The sequence below is a fragment of the Haematobia irritans genome, chromosome 1 (genome assembly GCF_050003625.1).
Source record: "Haematobia irritans isolate KBUSLIRL chromosome 1, ASM5000362v1, whole genome shotgun sequence".
Lineage (NCBI taxonomy): Eukaryota > Metazoa > Arthropoda > Insecta > Diptera > Muscidae > Haematobia > Haematobia irritans.
Genome location: NC_134397.1, coordinates 207622579 through 207646575, shown reverse-complemented (window position 1 = coordinate 207646575; position 23997 = coordinate 207622579). Strand labels below are relative to the sequence as shown.

The 23997-nt window shown below is 33.4% G+C and overlaps 1 protein-coding gene across 1 annotated transcript in view; it reads right to left on the bottom strand.

Moving 5' to 3' along the window:
* Positions 1–23997, bottom strand: part of Doa (CDC like kinase darkener of apricot) — a 93740-nt gene that overhangs the window by 60127 nt on the left and 9616 nt on the right. The window contains exons 2-3 of the mRNA XM_075292681.1: positions 18307–20219; positions 7552–11900 (exon numbers count right to left, since the gene is read on the bottom strand). Of these exons, the coding sequence (XP_075148796.1) occupies positions 7552–11900; positions 18307–20005 (6048 nt within the window). The 5' untranslated portion in view covers positions 20006–20219. The remainder of the gene's footprint in view (positions 1–7551; positions 11901–18306; positions 20220–23997) is intronic.

The following is a 23997-nucleotide window of genomic DNA, read 5'->3' as shown; positions in this document are numbered from 1 at the left end:
TCTTTCACATTGCACTTCCATTATATATTTTTTATACTAGAAAACCTTAATATTTTAGACATTTTAATAGGTTCTCAGAAAAGCTATAAAAATTAGAAAATATTTTGTACCATTTGTGTAAAATAAAAAATAATAATAAAATTTTGCAAAATATATAAATTTTAATAATTTATCTTTGTTGAGGTTTAAATATACCTAACAAAAACTTGTAAAAAAAAACACACACACATCCAACAAAAAGGAGACCAGCCATTAGAATATGACTAATCTCACTGAATTTAGCATTTGGTCGTTAGTGTCTGTATGTGAGTCGTTTTTCTTTTCGTGGTCTTCTAAGCTTCAGAAAACATTTGGCCAAATGTCGCAAATGGATAAATTTAAATCCAAAAATGAACTTCGCCACTATTTGCGTTGTTGTTTTTCTTTTATTTGCCGTGTTCGCTACAACAATATAGTAAAAACAAGAGAAAAAAAGATGCTATTTGTGTTGTTTACATGAAAACATCCAATGTTCGGGTGTTTTTGTTTTTTGTGGTGTGTGTGAAAAACAAGGAACCGATAGCACAAGAAAACTCAAGAAGAAGCATTACAAAACAACAACTACAAATTTTAATTATAGCCGCCAATTTGGACACATGTGTCCAATTTGATGCAGGAGGCATGGTTTTGATGAGGCTTTTGGTGGTGTTCTTCTTCTCTATTAGATGTTGCATTATATTGGAAATACACACATTAGTTGTACAACAACATTGTCATTAGCAGTGTCATTGGGTTTGATTGTGAAAAAAAACACAGATAGAAATTATAGGAGAAATTTTAACAACAATAAACCATATGAATTAATATTTTTTTACTAAAATAACTAAATAAATAAAAATAATACTAATAAATAATTTTGCTTTTAGGGAACTATAAATATCTCTTCTATTCCGCTAGCACTATTCTAGTTAGCTCACAATTCTTCAAATTTAAAAGTTTTCTTAGACACTGTTATCATCATTGCGTATACTTTATACAGGTATTCACAACAATCATACGTACGATGGTCTTTTTAATTAAATTAATTATTCGACATATGGGACCAAATAGTGGTGCAACAGCATAACATCATTTTATATATGTCCGGACAAATTGTAGTAAGTTCATATATATGTAATTTATTATATAGGTTAGGATTTGACAAAATTTTCTATGGAAATGAAATTTTAACAAAATTTTTTATAGAAATAAAATTTTGACAAAATTTCCTATAGAAATAAAATTTTGACAAAAATTTCTATAGAAATAAAATGTTGAAAACATTTTATATAGAAATAAAATTTTGACAAAATTTTCTATAGAAATAAAATTTTGACAAAATTTTCTATAAAAATAAAATTCTGACAAAATTTCCTATAGAAATAAAATTTTGACAAAATTTTCTATAGAAATAAAATTTTGATAAAATTGTCTATAGAAATAAAATTTTGATAAAATTTTCTATAGAAATAAAATTTTGACAAAATTTTCTATAGAAATAAAATTTTGATAAAATTTTCTATAGAAATAAAATTTTGACAAAATTTTCTATAGAAATAAAATTTTGACAAAATTTCCTATGGAAATGAAATTTTGACAAAATTTTCGATTAGAAATAAAATTTTGACAAAATTTTCTATAGAAATAAAATTTTGATAAAATTTTCTATAGAAATAAAATTTTGACAAAATTTTCTATAGAAATAAAATTTTGACAAAATTTCCTATGGAAATGAAATTTTGACAAAATTTTCGATTAGAAATAAAATTTTGACAAAATTGTCTATAGAAATAAAATTTTGACAAAATTTCCTATAGAAATAAAATTTTGACAAAATTTTCTATAAAAATAAGATTTTGACAAAATTTTCTATAGAAATAAAATTTTGACAAAATTTTCTATGGAAATACAATTTTGACAAAATTTTCTATAGAAATAAAATTCTGACAAAATTTCCTATAGAAATAAAATTTCAACAAAATTTTCTGTAGAAATAAAATTTTGACAAAATTTTCTATAGAAATGAAATTTTTACAAAATTTTTTATAGAAATAAAATTTTGACAAAATTTTCTATTAGAAATAAAATTTTGACGAAATTTTCTATAGAAATGACATTTTGACAAAATTTTCTATAGAAATAAATTTTTGACCAAATTTTCTATAAAATAAGATTTTTACAAAATATTTTATTAGAAATAAAATTTTGACATAATTTTCTATTAGAAATAAAATTTTGACAAAATTTTCTATAGAAATAAAATTTTGAGAAAATTTCATATAGAAATAACATTTTGACAAAATTTTCTATAAAAATAAAATTTTGACAAAAGTTTCTATAAAAATAAGATTTTGACAAAAAATTTTATTAGAAATAAAATTTTGACATAATTCTCTATTAGAAATTTTCTACAAAAATAAAATTTTGATAAAAATTTTTATTAGAAAAAAAATTTTTACATAATTCTCTATTAGAAATAAAATTTTGACAAAATTTTCTATAGAAATAAAATTTTGGCAAAATTTTCTATAGAAATAAAATTTTGATAAAATTTTCTATAGAAATAAAATTTTGACAAAATTTTCTATTAGAAATAAAATTTTGACAAAATTTTCTATAGAAATAAAATTTTGACAAAATTTTCCAAAGAAATAAAATTTTGACAAAATTTTCTAAAGAAAAAAATTTTTGACAAAATTTTCTATAGAAATAAATTTTTGACATAATTTTCTATTAGAAATAAAATCTTGACAAAATTTTGTATAGAAATAAAATGTTGACGAAATTTTGTAAAGAAATAAAATTTTGACAAAATTTCCTATAGAAATAAAATTTTGACAAAATTTCCTATAGAAATAAAATTTTGAAAAAATTTCCTATAGAAATAAAATTTTGACAAAGTTTTCTATAAAATAAAAGTTTTACGAATTTTTTTATAGAAATAAAATTTTTACAAAATTTTCTATAGAAATAAATTTTTGACATAATTTTCTATTAGAAATAAAATTTTGAATTTATAAAAATAAGATTATGACAACAATTTATAAAAATAAGATTATGACAACCATTTTTATTAGAAATAAAATTTTGACATAATTTTCTAATAGAAATAAAATTTTGACAAAATTTTCGATAGAAAAAAAATTTGACAAAATTTTTAGGAATAAATTTTTGACAAAATTTTCTATGGAAATAAATTTTTGGCAAAATTTTCCATAAAAATAAGATTTTGACAAAAAATTTTATTAGAAATAAAATTTTGACAAAAACTTTTATTAGAAATAAAATAAATGACAAAATTTTCTATAGAAATAAAATTTTGACAAAATTTCCTATAGAAATAAAATTTTGACAAAATTTTCTATAAAAAGAAAATTTTGACAAAATTTTCTATAAAAATAAGATTTTGACAAAAATTTTTATTAGAAATAGCATTTTGACATAATTCTCTATTAGAAATAAAATGTTGACAACATTTTCTATAGAAATAAAATTTAAAATTTTCTTAGTTATAAGATTGAATATCTTTTAGACATCATAGAAAATCTTAATTTCTTTCGGTGTAATCATCATGATCATCAAATCAACAAAAAATAAGAAGAAATAAATTCAACGGACCAAAAACACCAAAATAAAAGCAAGTGGTTATGACTCAAAATGAAGATGAAGGCAAAAAACAGAAACCTAAGGAACAAAAAAAACAGACTAAATAAATAGGACCATAACATCAGTTTCCCCAATACAAACGATCAAAAACATTGTAAAGATTTGCCAAAATTAATGTTGTCCAATTTATTTGCGTAGCCTCTTTGCGCCATACGTGACGTATGGTTTTTTATTTTTGGCTTAGTGAACATACATTGATATTAATCATACTTCAGCCATATGCTGAGCAATCATACGATGAGTTTTAATTTATTTAGGAATAACCAAAAAAGAATAGTTGTTTTCAGTTTTTGTTGTGTGTCCTTAAAAAAGTGTTTATGTTAAGTAAAAAAAATAACACAAACACACATACGTATAAAACATTTAAATAGGTTATAACACAAAGAAACTTTGAAATCATCATAGAGCGTATACGTGTTATTAATTTTTATTTGCAGTTTATATTAATCATACGCTATAGTACTGAAAATATTAATCATAAATGTAATGTAATATATTTTTTGGTAGATTAAAACCTTTGCCTATGAGAAACGCTATAAAAATAATGTACTTCACAATTATGGGACGTGCAAAGAGATCATTATATTTTTGACACTTTTCCTTTGTACAAAATCCCATAAAATTGTCAGTATATTGTTTTTAAGCTTGTTGCTGCTTTCACATATAAAAATCATCACGTATAAAGAATTATAATGCTTATAAGTATTTTGAACTTAAAATATTTTGTTAAGACCATAACGAGTTATAAAAAATTATAAAGCCAACCACGATATTGGCCACATTGATGTAAACAAAAGAAATTCCCATGTCATAGATATTTTTTAAATTTTATTTGCAAACAATACAAAAGTTTTATTAAATTGAAATTCATGTCTATGAAACAAGTGTCAAATATATAATAATAACATAACTAAATAAAGATTACAATTTCTTTCTATGAATAAAAACAAACAAAACACCAGAAGGGCAAAAACCTTTTCATTAGCCATTAAGTGAAAACGGCTTTTATTATCAGGTGAATATACCCAACATATTAGCGGGTGAATTTAAACGAATATTAAACAGACCGAGACTGAATTAATCAATCAATTTCGAATAGATAAATTGTGAGAGTGCAATGGCCACATTTATTTTCCTATGTCTTATTTCAACAAAGTTTACTCTTAGGCGAATTTTTCGGTTAATTCGATATACATACAACAAAATTGTCTAATTCTTTATAATTCCATATAATATTAAAAAAAAATTTGGTTTTTTCTCTGTTTCATATCGAATTTATAATTCCTATTTATTCTGCCATTAGTTCGTATACTTTTTATTTTGTGCCATCTAAAACAAACCATACGCCTGGTGGGTCACCAGTATTAATGTTAATCATACGCAACATTGTCTCTGTAGAAAGAAACTGACTAGAACTAATGGTGCCACATTCCTAATGTAAGAATATTATCGAAAATAATTCTTGGATTAATTTTGGAGGAATTACGAAAATAAACAATCAATCAGCAGAAGGCAAAAACCATCTCACTAATCAGGCTTTGGAAAGGTTAATATATCAATATATTAGCGGATGCATTTAGGCGAAACAAAAACAAATATCCATCAGGAATATTAAACAGAACAACACTTTGTTAACCAAACTTGGTATAGATAAATTGTGAGAATGCATTGGCCTTATATATTTTGCCATTTCAACAAGTAAAAAGTTAGGTGATTTTTTATTTTTTTTTTTTCTATATAGAACGAAAATGTATAATTCTTTTATAATTCCTAATTATTCAGTCATTGGTTCGTATACTTTTTATTTTGTGCCGTCTAAAAAAACACCATACGCTGGTAGGTCATCAGTATTAATGTTAATCATACGCTACATGGTCTCTGTAGAAGAACATGTACCAGACCTACTGGAGTCATAATCTTAATGCGGCAATATGATGTGCAATAGTGCTCGGATTAATTTTTGAAGGTATAACGAAAATAAACAAACAACAGAAAGGCAAAAATCTTCCCATTAGCAATTATATTAGATGAAAATGGTTTTTATTATAAGGTGAATATACCAAAAAATTAGCTGATGGATTTAAACGAAACAAAAACAAATAACCATTATGAGTATTGAACGGAACCAGACTGAATTAACCAATCAAGTTGAAATAATAAAATTGTGGAAGTGCAATGGCCACGTTTATTAGCCTATATACTATATAATTTCGATTTCAACAAAGTGAAAAATTAGGTATTTTTCGGTTTTTTTTTATACAGCTATTGTCTAATTATTTTATACCATAATTCCTAATTACTCTGTAATAAGTTCGTATACTTTTTAGTTTGTGCAGTCTAAAATAATCATACGCCTTGTAGGCCATCATTATTAATGTTAATCATACGCTACATGGCCTCTGTAGAAGAAAAGTGAGTAGAACTAATGGTGCCACAATCAAATATAGGAATAGGACCTTAAAAATTGCTCGTAATAGTGCTCGGATTAATTTTGGGGTATTACGAAAATAAACAAACAGAGTGCAAAGATTTTCTCATTATCAATTATTTTAAATAAAAAGGTTTTATGAGGTGAATATACCAAAATATTAACGGGTGAATTTAAGCGAAACAAAAACCAATATATATTACAGAACGAGACTGATTTAATCAATCAATCAGAAGAATGCAATGATCACATTTGTTGTCCTATATAATTCCCATTTTGAAGAATTGAAAAATTGGGTCATTTCTCTGTATAAAACAAAATTGTATAATTCTTCTATAATTCCTAGTTACTATGTCACAGATTCGTATACTTTTTATTTTGTACAGTTAAAAAAAAAATCATACGCCTGGTAGGCCTCCAGTATTAATGTTAATCATACGCTACATGGTCTCTGTAGAAGAAAAAAAGTGGTTAAAACTAAACGAGTAATAACCCTAACGTGGGAATATAATCTGGAATAATCCTAATGTAGAAATATCATCTGAAATAGTGATCCCATCTTCTTCTCTTCATATCTTTCAAAAATCACATACTAAGACTATCACCTGTAATAATGAAGATCATACCCTATGACCTCTGTAAGAAAACAAATTTATAAATCAATAATTTTAATCTGAGAATATCATTTGAATGAACTTTTACATGATACTGAAGATGTAACAAAAACTCTCTGATAGAGGGAGCGTATACTTTTTTTAAATACAATTTAATAAATCGTACGCATAGGATCACAATGGACTGAATAGGCGTGCTACCAATTAAACTTATACGCAGTTTTAATAGAAAATTATTTCCTTCGGAGAAATGGATAAATATAAAAACAAAATTATATGAAAGACATTAACAAATTTCTAGCGCAAAAGAAATTGCTCTAGAGAATGGATAATGTATCTTAAATTACAAAAAAAAAAAGAAGAAAACATATCCCAAGAGAGATGGCGTTTAAAAAATAAATAAAAAATTAAATAAAAATTAAAACCCATAAAACTTAGTAATAGAATCTTAAAATTATTTTAATTCTATTAGAATGTGTATTAAAAAAATAATTTCAATAATTAAAAATGTTTTATACTATATACTTAAAATTTTTATATTCTCTAAAAAAATATCTCATAAACAAACCTTTTATGATTAATTTTGCATTTAGACGGAGGGGTAAAACTCATGCAAAGCAAAATTTTGTTGTGAAACATTAGTAATTTTTTCCAAAATCAGCTTTCAGAAGTTATCAGCATTATAGCATTATTGTTAACATTTGTATTTGGTCACACCGAAAAAAAAAAAACATCCAAACATGTTGCAGCAACAATATTGAACAACGAAAGGACATCGACAAAACATAGGCACAACATATATAGAGAAAACTTAAAAGAATTCACCTCAGATGATGATGTATAGTGTAAACCTAGAGCAGATTTTGACATAAGATTATTCGATTTTGAATTAGTGAATATCATAGAACTGCTCTGTTGCAAAGGATGATGTTGCTGTGGTGGTGCAACATGTTGCGCATACATAAAACCTTGATGCGGTGGTTGTTGTTGTACATTTTGATGCAGATGCTGTTGTTGCGAAGGATGACGATTTGTTTGAAATACTTGATTGGTATGTTGAGGTGGTTGTGTTTGATAAAAGCTAAGAGCCGAGGCCGAAGCCGATTGCATTAAAGGATGATTTGCAGGTGGTTGTTGATGCATGAAGCGTGTAATGCCACCTCCCACCACACCAGGTCCAGCAACATTGCCATTATTTGCCGCAGCAGCAGCAGCTTTTTGTTGAAAATATTTTTGTTGCTCTGCTGTGGCCTTGCTATAATAGCTATCGAAGGTTTGTAAAATTTTTCTTTCACCTGCCGGATTTGTAGTCTGACCATGTTGTTGCTGCACTATATTGCCAAAGTTATTGACAGGATATTGCTTATGATCTTGCAATTGTTGTTGTTGTTGTTTTTGGAGTTGTTGTTGAGCAGCCACCGGTAATTGTCCCAAATGTAATTGCACTGTCATTGGTCTTTGTACAGCCGAAAATGAGGCCGAATGTGTTAAAGGATTTTTACTTCTCGAGGGATAGACCACAAAGGCCGAGGTATGCTGCTGAGGGGCCTGTTGCTGTTGATTAATAAATTGTTGTTGTTGTTGAGCTGTTTGTTGCTGCTGCTGTTGTTGTTGATTAACAAATTTATTTTCTTTGTTAGACTTTTGCATAAATGTATGCAAACCATTGGCCGGTTTAAATGTTGATAAATTTGCATGTTGCTGAAAATGTTGCATTTTCTTGGCAACATTTGTTGCCGAACTGCATTGTTGCAATTTCTGTTGTTGTGTATAATTGGGATCATTGGTATTGCAGGCAAAAGAAGACCAATTGAGAAAAGTTTTCTTTTGTTGAGGATAAGATGAGTTGGAATTATTTCCTTGACTATCATTAACAGCCACATGTTGCTGACCCATGGGTTGCAATAAAGGTTGCCTTTGATAACTAGCCATGGGAATTTGAGATGTGGAACTGGATTTTCCTATGGGATAACTCTTTTTGGTGGTAATTTGTGTAAGATTTCCCACAGCCACAGGAATTTGAGATTGAACAATGCTGCAATTGTTGGAGGATGTTGCCGATGATGACAGAGATGTTGAATTGCTGTTGGTGTTGGTTGTTGCCCCAGATGTGCTTGATGTTGCTGGCTTTATGGTTTCCGCAACCTTGCCCGAATTGACAGCCATTGTTTGCGGTGATTTAATTTCATTATTTTTTGGCTCTTGTTTGGCTATTTCTGTTACATTGACCAATGTTGAGATTGGGGCTGCTGCCGCCACTGTGCCCGATGATGTCGTCGTACCGGTGGTGTTGGTGGTTGCGCTCGACGTCGATGCCAATTGTTTTGGTTGATTTTTCTTTATTATATCATTAAAGCATTTTTCGATTTTATTATCGGCGTCTTTTTGACGCTTTGACATCTCTAAATTGGCAGCACTTTGGGTTTTTGAGATCTTGTATCCACCGCCGACGACGACGGTGCCGTTGGCATTCGCTGGCATTGATGTTACTACAGCAGCCGCATTTGACCCTGTACTTGGACCCCCACCTTGATTACTGCCTCCTCCTCCTCCACTACTACTACTTGAGGTTGTTTGCGAGGCAATTGCCTTGTCTTGGGCCGGCGGTATGTGAAACGTTGAAGTCAATTTGGTCAGGTGAGGCAAATGGGTGGCACAGCAATTGGTGACAGTTACACTACTTGTGCTTATTGTACTATTGCTCTTTTCCGATTTACGCTCCAAAGAGGGTGATTCAATTTTCTCCGTTTCTTTGGGTTTGAACTCGGAGAATTTTGTTGCTTTTTGTGAGGAATTTTGTGATTGTTTCTGTTGCTGCTGTTGTTGTTGTTGTTGCTGGCGCAACATCATGATTTCATCGTTTAAGGCGGAAGAGCCTAATTTCGTATCACCATCATTGGCAGCCATTAAAGATGTCGACATTATTAAAGGTTTCAATGGTGATGAATCACTCGATTGAGCAGGCACATAAAATTGCTGTTGTTTACCATTGACACTACCAAAGGGACTATATTTAGGTGTTCCATAGACATTAGAACTTGAGAGACTCTTGAGGAGACCCCTTAAGGGATTTGCATTGACGGTGTCATCATTATTTTTGGGTGATGATGATAAACCAGAGGCTGTTGATGGTGAAGATGGCACATAGACCCCTCCACCGCCACTTCCTGCTGCTTTCGACAGCAATGAGTGTTGATTAGAGGTGGTAACTTTTGACAAAGGTTTTCCTCCTTGACTCTCCGAATTTTTAGGTTCCGGCGGCAAGAGTATAGCACTATTCGATGTGCTACGACTTAGAGAGGGCAAATGTTTCATATAACAGGGAATATGGGTCTTCGATGATGATCTTCTCAGATGATTAAAACCATTGGGATGTTGACTGGTAGTGGGGCCCTGCGGATGAGCCATAACATGACTTTGGGGTACATGAGTCATGGATATACTTTTGTTTAGAGTCGTTGAAGGCGCAGCTGATGCTGATGCTCCATTCACTTGCTGCCCTGATGATAATTTTCCACTAACTTTAGTGGCGAAATGACCATTACCCATATCTCCACCATTCTTGGGCGAAGAAGATGGTGGTGCCTCATTGCATATTAATTTATAGAGATCTTCTTTGGTCACCGCCTGTCTAACCTTAAGATCCAAATGTGATAGGGAAGCATTCTTTTGAAGTTTATTGGGTTGAGCCGCTGCATGCTTTTGTAATTCCTTTTGGGCTGCTTCGGCCACGGTAGGATCAAAAATGGCCAATTTTTTAGCTGTTTGAGCATCAACTTTGAGAGGTGCTCCCACCGTAGGATTACAAATTTTATCATAATTCCATAGGGAGCGTTTAGGGGTTTGGCGTTTTTGAGTTTGAGCCAAATTGTCGGACCAAAATTCATTCATGGTTTGCTTATTGAGAGACATATTGGAACCATTCATCAGGGAATTTTTATCTTCCTCCTGTAAAGTCTGCGGATGATGCATATGCGGCGAGGAATCAAAGAAATTTGTTCTTTGTATTCCCGGTGAATTGGGTTGAGTTGATGTGCTGCTATAAGGCATATTGGAACTGGATATACTTCTTTGCAATTTAGGTTTTTGTTGAAATATCGAGGGATATTGTATGCGAGGATTTTGGCCGCCGCCATAGTTTGTGGTGGCATTCGAAGGCCCATTGACGGAGGAGGAGGATGAGGGTGTATGGAAATTTATCGATGTAGATTTAGTTAGACCATTTTCGGGAGGTTTTACCATTACCGATTTGGGTGATTCTATAACACTTTGCTGGGAATTGGATTTACTTAGAGGAGGAGCTTGACGTTTCTTCAATTTATCATAGAGCACTTCACACTCTTGAAATTCCTTATGCAGCTTACGATCCAATTCACTATAGTCTGGTAAACTTTTCAGATATTTATTCATCATTTCAATTTCGGCATCATAGAATGAGGCATCCAATTTTGTGGAAGCTTGCACCGCTGCCGTTTTCTCTTCCAATTCTTTTTGTTGTGCAATTAATTTATCCAAATCCAATTTGGAGGAAGATAAATTGCCCAACAAAGATTTGGGTGAGGAGCTGGCAATTGGGGTTTTAGATCCAGCCATTGATTTTCCTTGACTGTCAGGACTTTCATTTAATAGGCGATGACTATTACCATTCGATGCCACTTTGGGGGCTCTCGATGGCAATGGAGGTGGTGGCGGTGATGATGAAGGAGACGAAGTCGATGAAGACAACGATAGACTAGAAGCTGGACTCGATGCTATAGCCGCTGCTGCCATCATTCTGGGCGGTACAGCTGGTATCGTAATGGGCGATGATATATTTCCCGTTGAGGCATTATAGGCCAAAGGATAATGTTTACGCGCTGAGGGAGGTGTTGATTTGGGACTTACCGGTGGTAGACCTCGATTTTTACGTGAAGTCAATGGTGACGATATGGGTGACCTTAGACCAGATTTGGTTTCAGCTTTACTCGATGACATAACTGTGGCCATTTGTGGCGACATCATTTGATAGGCTTGTGATTTATGCATGATTTCGTTATTCGAGGGACTTTCCTCTTGCTGATGATGATGATGGTTTTTCTCTGTGGAAGGAGATTTTTTTACTTTTTTATGGCTTACAGCATTTGTTGGTTGACTGTTTAATACTTCTGTTGATGTTGTTGGCTTGACAGCGTGTTGTTTCGTTTCATTGGATATTGGCTTGTTGTTGTTGTTGCTGGTGGCGGTAGTCGAGGTGACATTATTGCTTTCATTGTTTTTATCATCATGTTCACTCATTTGGTTGTGAAGCGATAATGAGAGTTTTGTTTTTGTTTAGCTTATGTTTTAATTCTAATCTTTGGTCACTTTTAGTTTTTTTTTTTTTGTCCAAATCTTTGTTAATTTTCACAAAAAATATTTTTTTTATAATATTCATAAAGAAATGAGTAAAATTTTCAATTCAGTTTATGTGATGTGTGTCACGAGAAACGCCTTACGTATTTCGATATAAAAAAATCTATTTTTTCCCCTAATATGTTCTTGGTGTCTGATATGTAATGCAAACAACTTCAGTTTCCTAGCATTTCTAAAACGATCTCCCTGACAGCTGATACGATTTATTCAAGTGATAGCCCGTGTAACATTTGGGGGATATGATATGATTAGATAAATTGGCCCCCTCCAGATATGAACCCATACACCCAGACATGATGAGTTGGAGTTGGATAATTTTTTTTTTATAATTTCACATACACAGAAAAAATTTCACGAATTTTTTTTTTCAATTAAAGTCTTAATTGAGTTTTAAAAAATATTCAATTAAGAATTTAATTGATTCAACAAATTTTTTAATTGACATAAAAATCAATCACAAAATAATAGTATCAATTAATTTTTTAATTTATACTATCGTTTCTGTGATTCAAATACATTTCAATTAAAAAATTAATTGGATCAATTAATTGATTGAATCAGAATTTCTTTTGCGTGTATGATGAGACCTAACATCATGTATAGGGGATAGAATTATACCTAGGCCAATATTGATATCTGTTGAGATCTACTTTCATAGCAATTAGATATGATTAGATCTTACTATTCGGATCCACTCATATCTAATCGTATCAAATTAGATTTCTCGATTTTTTTCTCGGTAGTTCTATTGTATTCAAATAAAAAGTTATTATTTTTCTTTCTTCCTTCTTTTTCTTTATATTTGGCTGACTTAGAGGTCCAAAAAGGGAAGACCATATTTGATCGAAATCCACGCTAGCTGTGGATGAAAACTTACTCATGAGCTGAACATATAGCGAGAACGAATGCAGAACATAGTGAAGAATGAGGATCATTGGCCATTAAATTTTTTGTGGTGATTTCTTCGAAATCGTTTTATTTCCACATTTGTCAAATGATCAAAAGTAAAAAAAAATCACTTTGCTCTTCTTTATCCCATGGTGCATGGTATGCAAATGGAGCATTTGGGCTAGAAGCGGAAACAGGATTTTATCTTTGAAGGTCCAAGCGCTACACGTTTCAAAACGATCCGTTCATGAAAGTGAATCAACACACATGTGGTGTAAAACGGAAAACAGATAAAATGACACCATACGTTGTTAAAACAACAATAAAAACAACAATTGCGAATTTACATAAAAAAAATCCGATACTGTGACTCGGTCTACTCGGTTAACAATATCCTTAGCATATTGCACCACCATCCGAGTTGCCATAATAACACCTAACAATGAAGACTTTTCATGGCGAAAGAAAACGAAAGTCGTTCATGAAATCGTGAACACCTGTGGACGGAACCGTGCACATTCGTGAACGTTTCCGTTTCATTTTGTTACCGTCCGGTCACGTTTTTGGAACGTAATTTTTTATACCGTCCACCATAGGATGGGGGTATATTAACTTTGTCATTCCGTTTGTAACACATCGAAATATTGCTCTAAGACCCCATAAAGTATATATATTCTGGGTCGTGGTGAAATTCTGAGTCGATCTGAGCATGTCCGTCCGTCCGTCTGTTGAAATCACGCTAACTTCAGAACGAAACAAGCTATCGACTTGAAACTTGGAACAAGGAATTGTTATTGATGTAGGTCGGATGGTATTGAAAATGGGCCATATCGGTCCACTTTTACGTATAGCTCCCATATAAACGGACCCCCAAATTTGGCTTGCGATTGCTCTAAGAGAAGCAAATTTTATCCGATCCGGCTGAAATTTGGTACATGGTGTTAGTATAACCATGAAAAATTGGTCCATATCGGTCCACTTTTACGTATAGCCCCCATTTAAACGGACCCCCACATTTGGCTTGCGATTGCTCTAAGAGAAGCAAATTTCATCCGATCCGGCTGAAATTTGGTACATGGTGTTAGTATATGTTCTCTAATGACCATGCAAAAATTGGTTCACATCGGCCCATAATTATATATAGCCCCCATATAAACCGATCCTCAGATGTGACCTCCGGAGCCTCTTAGAGTAGCAAAAGTCATCCGATCCGATTGAAATTTGGTCCGTGGTGTTAGTATATTGTCTCTAACAACCATGCCAAAATTGGTCCATATCGGTCCATAATTATAAAGGGTGATTCTTTTGAGGTTAGGATTTTCATGCATTAGTATTTGACAGATCACGTGGGATTTCAGACATGGTGTCAAAGAGAATGATGCTCAGTATGCTTTGACATTTCATCATGAATAGACTTACTAACGAGCAACGCTTGCAAATCATTGAATTTTATTACCAAAATCAGTGTTCTGTTCGAAATGTGTTTATCGACAAATTTTGTTCAGCGATGAGGCTCATTTCTGGTTGAATGGCTACGTAAATAAGCAAAATTGCCGCATTTGGAGTGAAGAGCAACCAGAAGCCGTTCAAGAACTGCCCATGCATCCCGAAAAATGCACTGTTTGGTGTGGTTTGTACGCTGGTGGAATCATTGGACCGTATTTTTTCAAAGATGCTGTTGGACGCAACGTTACGGTGAATGGCGATCGCTATCGTTCGATGCTAACAAACTTTTTGTTGCCAAAAATGGAAGAACTGAACTTGGTTGACATGTGGTTTCAACAAGATGGCGCTACATGCCACACAGCTCGCGATTCTATGGCCATTTTGAGGGAAAACTTCGGAGAACAATTCATCTCAAGAAATGGACCGGTAAGTTGGCCACCAAGATCATGCGATTTGACGCCTTTAGACTATTTTTTGTGCGGCTACGTCAAGTCTAAAGTCTACAGAAATAAGCCAGCAACTATTCCAGCTTTGGAAGACAACATTTCCGAAGAAATTCGGGCTATTCCGGCCGAAATGCTCGAAAAAGTTGCCCAAAATTGGACTTTCCGAATGGACCACCTAAGACGCAGCCGCGGTCAACATTTAAATGAAATTATCTTCAAAAAGTAAATGTCATGGACCAATCTAACGTTTCAAATAAAGAACCGATGAGATTTTGCAAATTTTATGCGTTTTTTTTTTTTTTAAAAGTTATCAAGCTCTTAACAAGCCCTTTATATAGCCCCCATATAAGCCGATCCCCAGATTTGACCTCCGGAGCTTCTTAGAGGAGCAAAATTCATCCGATCCGGTTGAAATTTGGTCCGTGGTGTTAGTATATGGTCTCTAACAACCATGCAAGAATTGGTCCATATCGATCCATAATTATATATAGCCCCCATATAAGCCGATCCCCAGATTTGACCTCCGGAGCTTCTTAGAGGAGCAAAATTCATCCGATCCGGTTGAAATTGGGTACGTGGTGTTAGTATATGGTCTCTAACAACCATGCAAGAATTGGTCCATATCGGTCCATAATTATATATAGCCCCCATATAAATCGATCCCCAGATTTGTCCTCCAGAGCCTCTTGGAGGAGCAAAATTCATCCGATCCGGTTGAAATTTGGAAAGTGGTGTTAGAATGTGGTCTCCAACAAACACGCAAGAATTGGTCCATATCGGTCCATAATTATATATAGCCCCCATATAAACAGTTCCCCAGATTTGATCTCCGGAGCCTCTTAGAGGAGCAAAATTCATCCGATCCGATTGAAATTTGGTCCGTGGTGTTAGTATATTGTCTCTAACAACCATGCCAAAATTGGTCCATATCGGTCCATAATTATATATAGCCCCCATATAAACCGTTCCCCAGATTTGATCTCCGGAGCCTCTTAGGGGAGCAAAATTCATCCGATCCGGTTGAAATTTGCAACGTGGTGTTAGTATAAGGCCGCTAATAATCATGCCAAAATTGGTCCATATCGGTCTATAGTTATATATAGGCGATCCCCTATCACATAAAAATTGGTCATTATAGGTTCATAATCATGGTTGCCACTCGAGCCAAAAATAATCTACCAAAATTTTATTTTTATAGAAAACATTGTCAAAATGTTATTTCTATAGAAAATTTTGTCAAAATTTTATTTCTATAGAAAATGTCAAAATTTTATTTCTATAGAAAATTTTGCCAGAATTTTATTTCTATAGAAAATTGTATCCAAATTTTATTTCTATAGAAAATTTTTTCCAAATTTTACTTCTATAGAAAATGTTGTCAAAATTTTATTTCTATAGAAACTTTAAACTTAATTATATACGTATTTAATCGGCCTTTTTTAGTTTAATATATACCACGTATGGACTATGTGGTATATATTACGGTGTTAGGAAGTTTTAAGATACCTTGCCATCGGCAAGTGTTATCGCAACCCAAGTAATTCGATTGTGGATGACAGTCTTCAGTAGAAGTTTCTACGCAATCCATGGTGGAGGGTACATAAGCTTCGGCCTGGCCGAACTTACGGCCGTATATACTTGTTTTAGTGTAATTTATAATTTTACTTAGATTGACTAAGATATTTTTCTAAAAGTATGAAGTCATTTCGTGAGGACTAAATATTGTAACCTCACTGATATGGACAATAGGCCTGTTTTTTTAGTACTCGATGCAATATTTGTGTGAGCTCTCCAGAACATCGTTGCACTGGTGTTCTATATTCTGTTCAGAATATCTCATTAGTGTAAATTGTGTCGGTGTTGCCAGATTGCATTTTGATCAGTACTAAAAGAAACTTTGATTCACCTTCATATTATCTACCTACTACCTCCAAATTTTATTGCTTGATTATTTATTCACCTCGTATTTGACCGTGGGGTCAAAATATATGCCGAATATAATGGGGAAAATATTCTAAAGACTGTATTGAAGCCCTAGGAAGATAAAAAGAATTAGGCCGCAGACCACGGACACCCCATCAGGACTCAAAACGTGTCAACCAAAAATGGCTTAAAAAATTGTTTCTCGCTTCATTTCTACCGCAGCCACCAAAATCTCTGGATTTCCATCAGTTGGACTTTTAGGCCTGAGAAATGTGGCGGTTAAGGTTGGTACTAAAAAAATAAGGCCATTCACATCTAAATTAAGTCTAAAATTTGATATCTACTTTTTGTTTTTAAATAGTGAAATTACAAAAAAAGAAGACAAATGAAAAAATTATAGTTTTACTTTGTTGCATTACATATCAGCCAACACTTTTATATTGCCGTAACAATGAACGGTTATGGCAAACATATTGTATGTTTACAATGAATATGTTATATTAAACTCTTCAAATACACTGAAAGAAATAGTTATATTTTTTTAGGAATGAAATTTTGGACAAACGAAGATTTCTTTTATCTCTAAAAAACGCTTATTTAATAGCAAATAAAATAGAGTTATGGCAAGTTAAGGATACGCTTGTTATAAATTCAAATTTATTTTCGAATTTATTTAAAGCAAATATTTTACATTAACCCCCATTTTCAGGAAGCTCTGTTAGTGCTACGTTAGCTAACGAACTTTTAAATCGTACTATGGACATGTCTGTCATAATGTTTATATATTCCATATGCCAGTTAGGAACTTAACTGCTAAAAACTTTTCATTTAAAGTTAACCGGAGAGAAGCTATTTCGATTTTACTTTCTGTTAACTGGGAGTTAAAGTCTAACGGAGATACATGAAAATGACCGTAATGAGGAAATTTCCTTTGTCTAAAATTTCATTCAGGAGAAAAGTATTTTCCTCTGTGTGTAGATTTCTTTCAAATAAATATATTGAAACTTTATTATCTCAACCATATATTTATTTGCCTTAAAAATGTATGATTAACGGGAAAAAACTAAAATTCTCGTATATAATCGAAAAAATCACATTCCCTATTTCAATACTTTTTTTTAGGTATTTAAACTAAAATATTAAAAAAAAAAAAAAACAGATAAACATATGACGAAATTCTGCAGACATCTGTTTTAAATCTAAGAAAATTTCTTTTAAATTTTCTCTCTCCTGTTCACTTTATACAAACACTCCACAAAAAACCACACACATTGAACGTACAAAAGTTAAAAAGAAAAAAAATTCAACATAAACACAAAAAAAAAAAACGTTTTTTTTTAACAACATACAAAAAAATTATAAAACCACAAATAACAATTTGTGGACGGTATACCGTAGACGACGAGACACCATACACAAGACGGACAATCACCAAACACCGAACCACCAAATTCCAAGGCACAGAGAACAAATCTGTAGTCATGATCACCAACCTTAAGATATTGTTCCGGTATTTTGGAATTCTTCGGCACTACAATCTTCTTGATAATTATAATTTTATCACCTTCAATCTTTTGTATGGTTATGGGTACACCGGGCATGGGTCTTTGAGGTTTGGCGGGTACTTGGGGTGGTGGTGGAGCAGCGGGCCGGGGTCCTTGGGGACCTGTTAAAATACCTCCGGGATTAGGTTTACTAGCAGCCACTGTGGCAGATTTTTGCAAAGGAACTGGTTTTGGTTTAGGTTTAGCCGAGGCAGCCGATGGCTTATGATCTTTACCATCACTACGAACAATGGAAAGATGATACAGAGGTTTATCATCATCCAATATACTTTTCTGGGGTTCCGTTTTACGCTCCACTTTACGTAGGACCACACCTAACATGGGCCCTTCATTTTTCTTAACGGTAATATGAGTACGTGGTGGGGTGACCTTTTTCAGGGTAACACCCAGACTTACACCCACTGGAGGTGGGGTTTTAGTACGATGTACTAATTTACCCGTGGGTATTTCTCTATTCATTGTTTCCTCAACTATGGTCTTAATCTCGTTTTGACTCAGAGTTTCCAAAACTTTGGGATCGGCATGTAAAATGGGCTCGGGAGCCACAAAAGGTGAGGGACCTGGAAACAAAGAGGACAGACTACTTTTACGTCTCTCCATATTGGGGGCAGAGGCGGTTTTGGCCAAGGGGAAAGGTGTAAGAGGTGGGGTGGCTGGTATAGTCACAGTGGCCGAAACCGAAACATCGCTGGCAATGCTGATATTGCTATTGCGCCTAGAGTTATCCTTGCTATTGGAACCCATACGATCCGGAGCTGCACTACGTTCTTGATGATAGAAACGATCATCCTCAGCATCAGATCGTTTTTCTCGATCCTCCACACGATTTCGACGCTGTTGTCTCAACAATTCTATGGAGTCCAATATGGAAGGTCTTTTATTTTTAAAACGATCCGAATCGATTTTCGATAGCAAGATATCAGAATTTTGTGTAGGATCCTTAAAATAGGGACTATCACCAGGTTCCTCTGAATGTTCCGAGGATGAAGGTAAATTCTTGGAGTTTTCGTTTACTTGTAAGGTATTGGCGCAGTTATTATTACGTTTTGGAGCCGAAGAGTTTAGTGCCAAGAAATGATCCTCCATGCCATCGTCCAAGATAGCAGGTAAAGAAATTATACGATCCCTAGGAGCAGGATTAGAAGGCAAGAGTTTCTTGCTCGTATCAAATTGATCATCTTCTTCCTCCTCCTCATCATCTGAAGATGATGAAGCCGGGGAGGGAGTACGTTTGGTGGTTGGTTTCTTGGCTTTCATTTTCAAAGGTTGTTCACCACTGCTTAGGCTAGTCTCACTGCTGGCCGTTGAGAGTGACATACTGCTGGGTGCAGCTGGAGGTTCACTACGGAAACTCGAAACGCTATTGTTATTTGTTAGCGATGTAGAGCTACTAGCTGGGGCACTTAAAATCTGACCGGATTTGGCCAAGACATTTTTTATTTCAAAAGCTGCAGCAGCACGAGCAGCTGCCAGTTCTGTTGCCGTCATTTGTTTGACACTGAGGCGTCGTTTTTCATCGAAAATGTGATTGCTGGTGGGCTGGCTGCCATCGCCGTTGTTGTTGGTGGCAAGGTCGGGACAACCCATAGCGATTAACTCGCTCAACTCGTTGCTGGACATTTTGTTCAGATATTGAGGTTGGCTATTGCGTTGTTGGTCAACTGTCAAATATTTTGTGGTAGTGGTTGTATTTTTTTATCTTAACTTGGGGTGGGTATGCCTTTTGGCCAATGTTTTTTCTATACAGGGAAAACTCCACAATTTTTGTTCTTTTGTACGTTCAATGGTGTTGTTTTGTTAGGATTGCTGAGATTTTTTTATTAACAAAAAAAATCTAAAATAAATTCACTTTATGATTTAATTTTTTTTTTATAAAATATATTTAAAAATCATTTTTTTTTTTTATTTTAAAATTTCACTACGAAAGCCCTCAAACAAAAATTGGGTTGCTTAAATTTTCTTTTCGTAAAGATTATTTAATCACTAAAATTAAAATTAGAAAGGAAAACCTGAGGTTTTTCTTTCTATCAATGCGTTTGCTTTTCTTTGTAGTTTAGCGATAACTAAAGGTGTATCTTAATAAAAAAAATGCCACCGAAAAAAATTTCAAAGATTCTTTTTCTGTTTTGACATTTTCTTTTTTCTGTTAAAATTTATCTAGAATTCGTTTCTTTATTTTTATCTACGCAAATCAGCCGTTTTTTTATTTATTTATTTTTCTTCGTCCCTGCCTCTTTTTCTTGTAGACCTCTTGTTGGTCAGTAATTCAATGTCAATGTTTTTTTAAAAATGAAATTCGAACAAAAAAGAAATCTTTTATTTTTGGGGTGGAAATCTAGTGTTTTTTTTTTTTTGGCAACGTATTATTTTAAAGAAAAGTAATTCGCCCCCTCCCCCACCCCACCTAACCAAAAATTTTGTGAAAAAGAAAGCAAAATTTGCCAAACTACATTTTATTAATATGTTATTTGTAAATTATTTGTTAAAGGGGCAAAATGTTATTGCGATTGCAATAATGATGGCTAGAAATTTCAAATTCAATCGAATCGTTAACAATCGTCAAAGGCGCCATCGTTAATTAGTGTGTCTGGGATATAAAGACAACAAGAAAAAAACATAGTGTCGAAGTGTCAATTGAAGAAATCAATTTAACAAATCAAAAGGGTTTACAAAATCTAGGTACATATGACCCCAAAATGTTATACCAAGGAGAAAGCCAATTTTCGATGGCTAAAACGGCAAGGGAATAAAGAACCCACATCAAGAAAATTCAAGATTTATTTTCATTGATTTGTTATCAATTTCACAGCACGTTAAGTAAAATACAAGATAATTTTAATAATAATAGTATTAGCTTATGTTAACCAATATATAAACTAGAACATTGTCTCAGCTTATAATTACTATGAACAGTTGTGGCTAACAATGTAGCAGTATATCAATTATTTGTCCAATGCTCATTTATTTCCTTGGGCAGAAAAATAAAAATGTGAATTCTTCGAATAAACCCAAATATTGAAATTGTTCTTGTGAAAAAATACAGAATATTTAAAAATGGTGGCAGATATGTATTGCAACCAACTTCAGGTATCTATTATTTCATTGATTTGTTATCAATTTTAGAGAGCATTGAGCAATATACAAGAGTATTTTAATGATAAACATGGTCTATAATAAACAATTATCTGCTAATTACTATGAACAGCCATGGCTAACAATATAGCAGTATTTCGATAATTTTTCGAACATATAACAATGCTCTAGCTGATGGCCTCTGTAGTCAATGCTACTATTGTAATATTATTCTTATACTATATTATAATTCTAATATTGTAAATAAATAAATAAATAAATAACAATGCTCATTGATTTCTTTGGGCAGAAATAAATATTTAATTAAATATATGTGTGAATCCTTCGAATAGACACAACCAATAGACACAACCAATTTCAGGTATCTTCTAAACCGCTCGTCACTAACAACTGACAGAATTATTCTAGTAACAGTTCATTTTAGTGTTGACATATCGCGAGAACGGAGACAACACATACTAAAAAATGAGCTTGGACTAATGTCATTGAAGTTACAAAAAAACAAAAAAAAAAAATCAAGAACTCATCTATGTATAAAAAGTTAGGTTAGGTTAGGTGGCAGCCCGATGTATCAGGCTCACTTAGACTATTCAGTCCATTGTGATACCACATTGGTGAACTTCTCTCATATCACTGAGTGCTGTCCGATTCCATGTTAAGCTCAATGACAAGGGACCTCCTTTTTATAGCCGAGTCCGAACGGTGTTCCACATTGCAGTGAAACCACTTAGAGAAGCTTTGAAACCCTCAGAAATATCACCAGCATTACTGAGGTGGGATAATCCACCGCTGAAACACTTTAGTGTTCGGTCGAAGCAGGAATCGATCTCACGACCTTGTGTATGCGAGGCGGTCATGCTAACCATTGCACCACGGTGTATAAAAAGTTGGACTGATTTGATTTTCTCCGATGAGAAGCCATTCCAAATTGAGTAGTTTGTGAAAAAATACAAAAAAAAAAAGAAACAAATTATCGGACTAGCCACAGAAGGCAGCGGAAATGTACACCTTCGTACACTTTGGCGACCAGAGCTTAAACGATGGTTATGGTAAACATCGGTAGTTGCTTGTAGGATCAAAATAAATGCCTAATATTATCGGGAAAATTTCATTAAAGTCGGTATAGGAGCCCTGGGAAGACAAACATTTCGACCCCAGCTCATGGACAATCTAAAAAGGAGGTTCCCCGCTTTATTTCTATCGCATAATGGGCACCAAAGTCTCCCGGATCTCATTCCATTAGACTGCCTGTGGCCTTGTGATTACCAAACAATACCGAGTTGTTGATCAACTGAACACTAATAGAAAACATGACGTTCCAAAATCGAGAACGGATGGTAACAAAATGAAACGGAAACGTTTACGACAAATCAAAACGGAATGCTCACGGTTTCGTCTACGGGCGTTCACGATTTCATGAACGACTTTCGTTATTCTTTGGCCATGAAAAGTCTTAAAATATTCGCCAGACGTTCTTAGGACAACTTCGTCAGTGATGTAATGTTCTAAGGCGACTATTAACGCGTATGAAACGGACAATTTAGGCTCGAGTTACGGTAGCGGATTTTTTTTTTATAAATTCGTAACTATTACGTTTTCAGATCATGAACGCTGGTTGGTGTTTTTGACAATGCATGGTGTCATCTTATCGTTGTTAAATTGACACCGTCTGTTCTATATTTGTCACCACATGTGTGTTGATTCACTTTCATGAACGGATCGCTTTGAAACGTGCACGTCCGTTTTTAATATTATCGTGAAAATTTCATTAAATTCGGTATTGGAGCCCTGGGAAGACCAATATTTTAGCCCCAGCTCATGGACAATCCCGCTTTATTTCTATCGCACTGGGCACCAACGTCTCCGTGTCTCATTCCGTTAGACTGCCTGGGGTCTTGTGCTTACCAAACAATAGTGAGTTGTTGATCAACTAAAAATTAATAAAAAAAATTATGTTCCAAAATCGTGAACGGATGGTAACAAAATGAAACGGAAACGTTCACGAAAAATCAAAACGGAATGCTCACGATTTCGTCTACGGGGGTTCACGATTTCATGAACGGCTTTCGTTATTCTTTGGCCATGAAAAGTCTTAAAATATTCGCTAGACGTTCTTAGGACAACTTCGTCAGTGGTGTAATATTCTAAGGCGACTGTTAACGCGTATGAAGCGGAAAAAACCAGGTTCGAGTCACCCATAGAAGAAATCGCTTCGGCTGGAATGTATCAAAATATATGCAGAGTCACTTTCAAGCAACTTGTCATGGTTTTGTCGGCCGTTTGAAAGCCATAATTAGTACCAAAGGTACTATACTGATTTTAAAGTTTGAAGTTATTTCCGAAATTTTTTGCTTTTGAAGAATAAAATTAACACAAAAACAAGTAGGAAAAGTCTAAAGTCGGGCGGGGCCGACTATATTATACCCTGCACCACTTTGTAGATCTAAATTTTCGATACCTTATCACATCCGTCAAATGTGTTGGGGGCTATAGATAAAGGTTTGTCCCAAACACATACA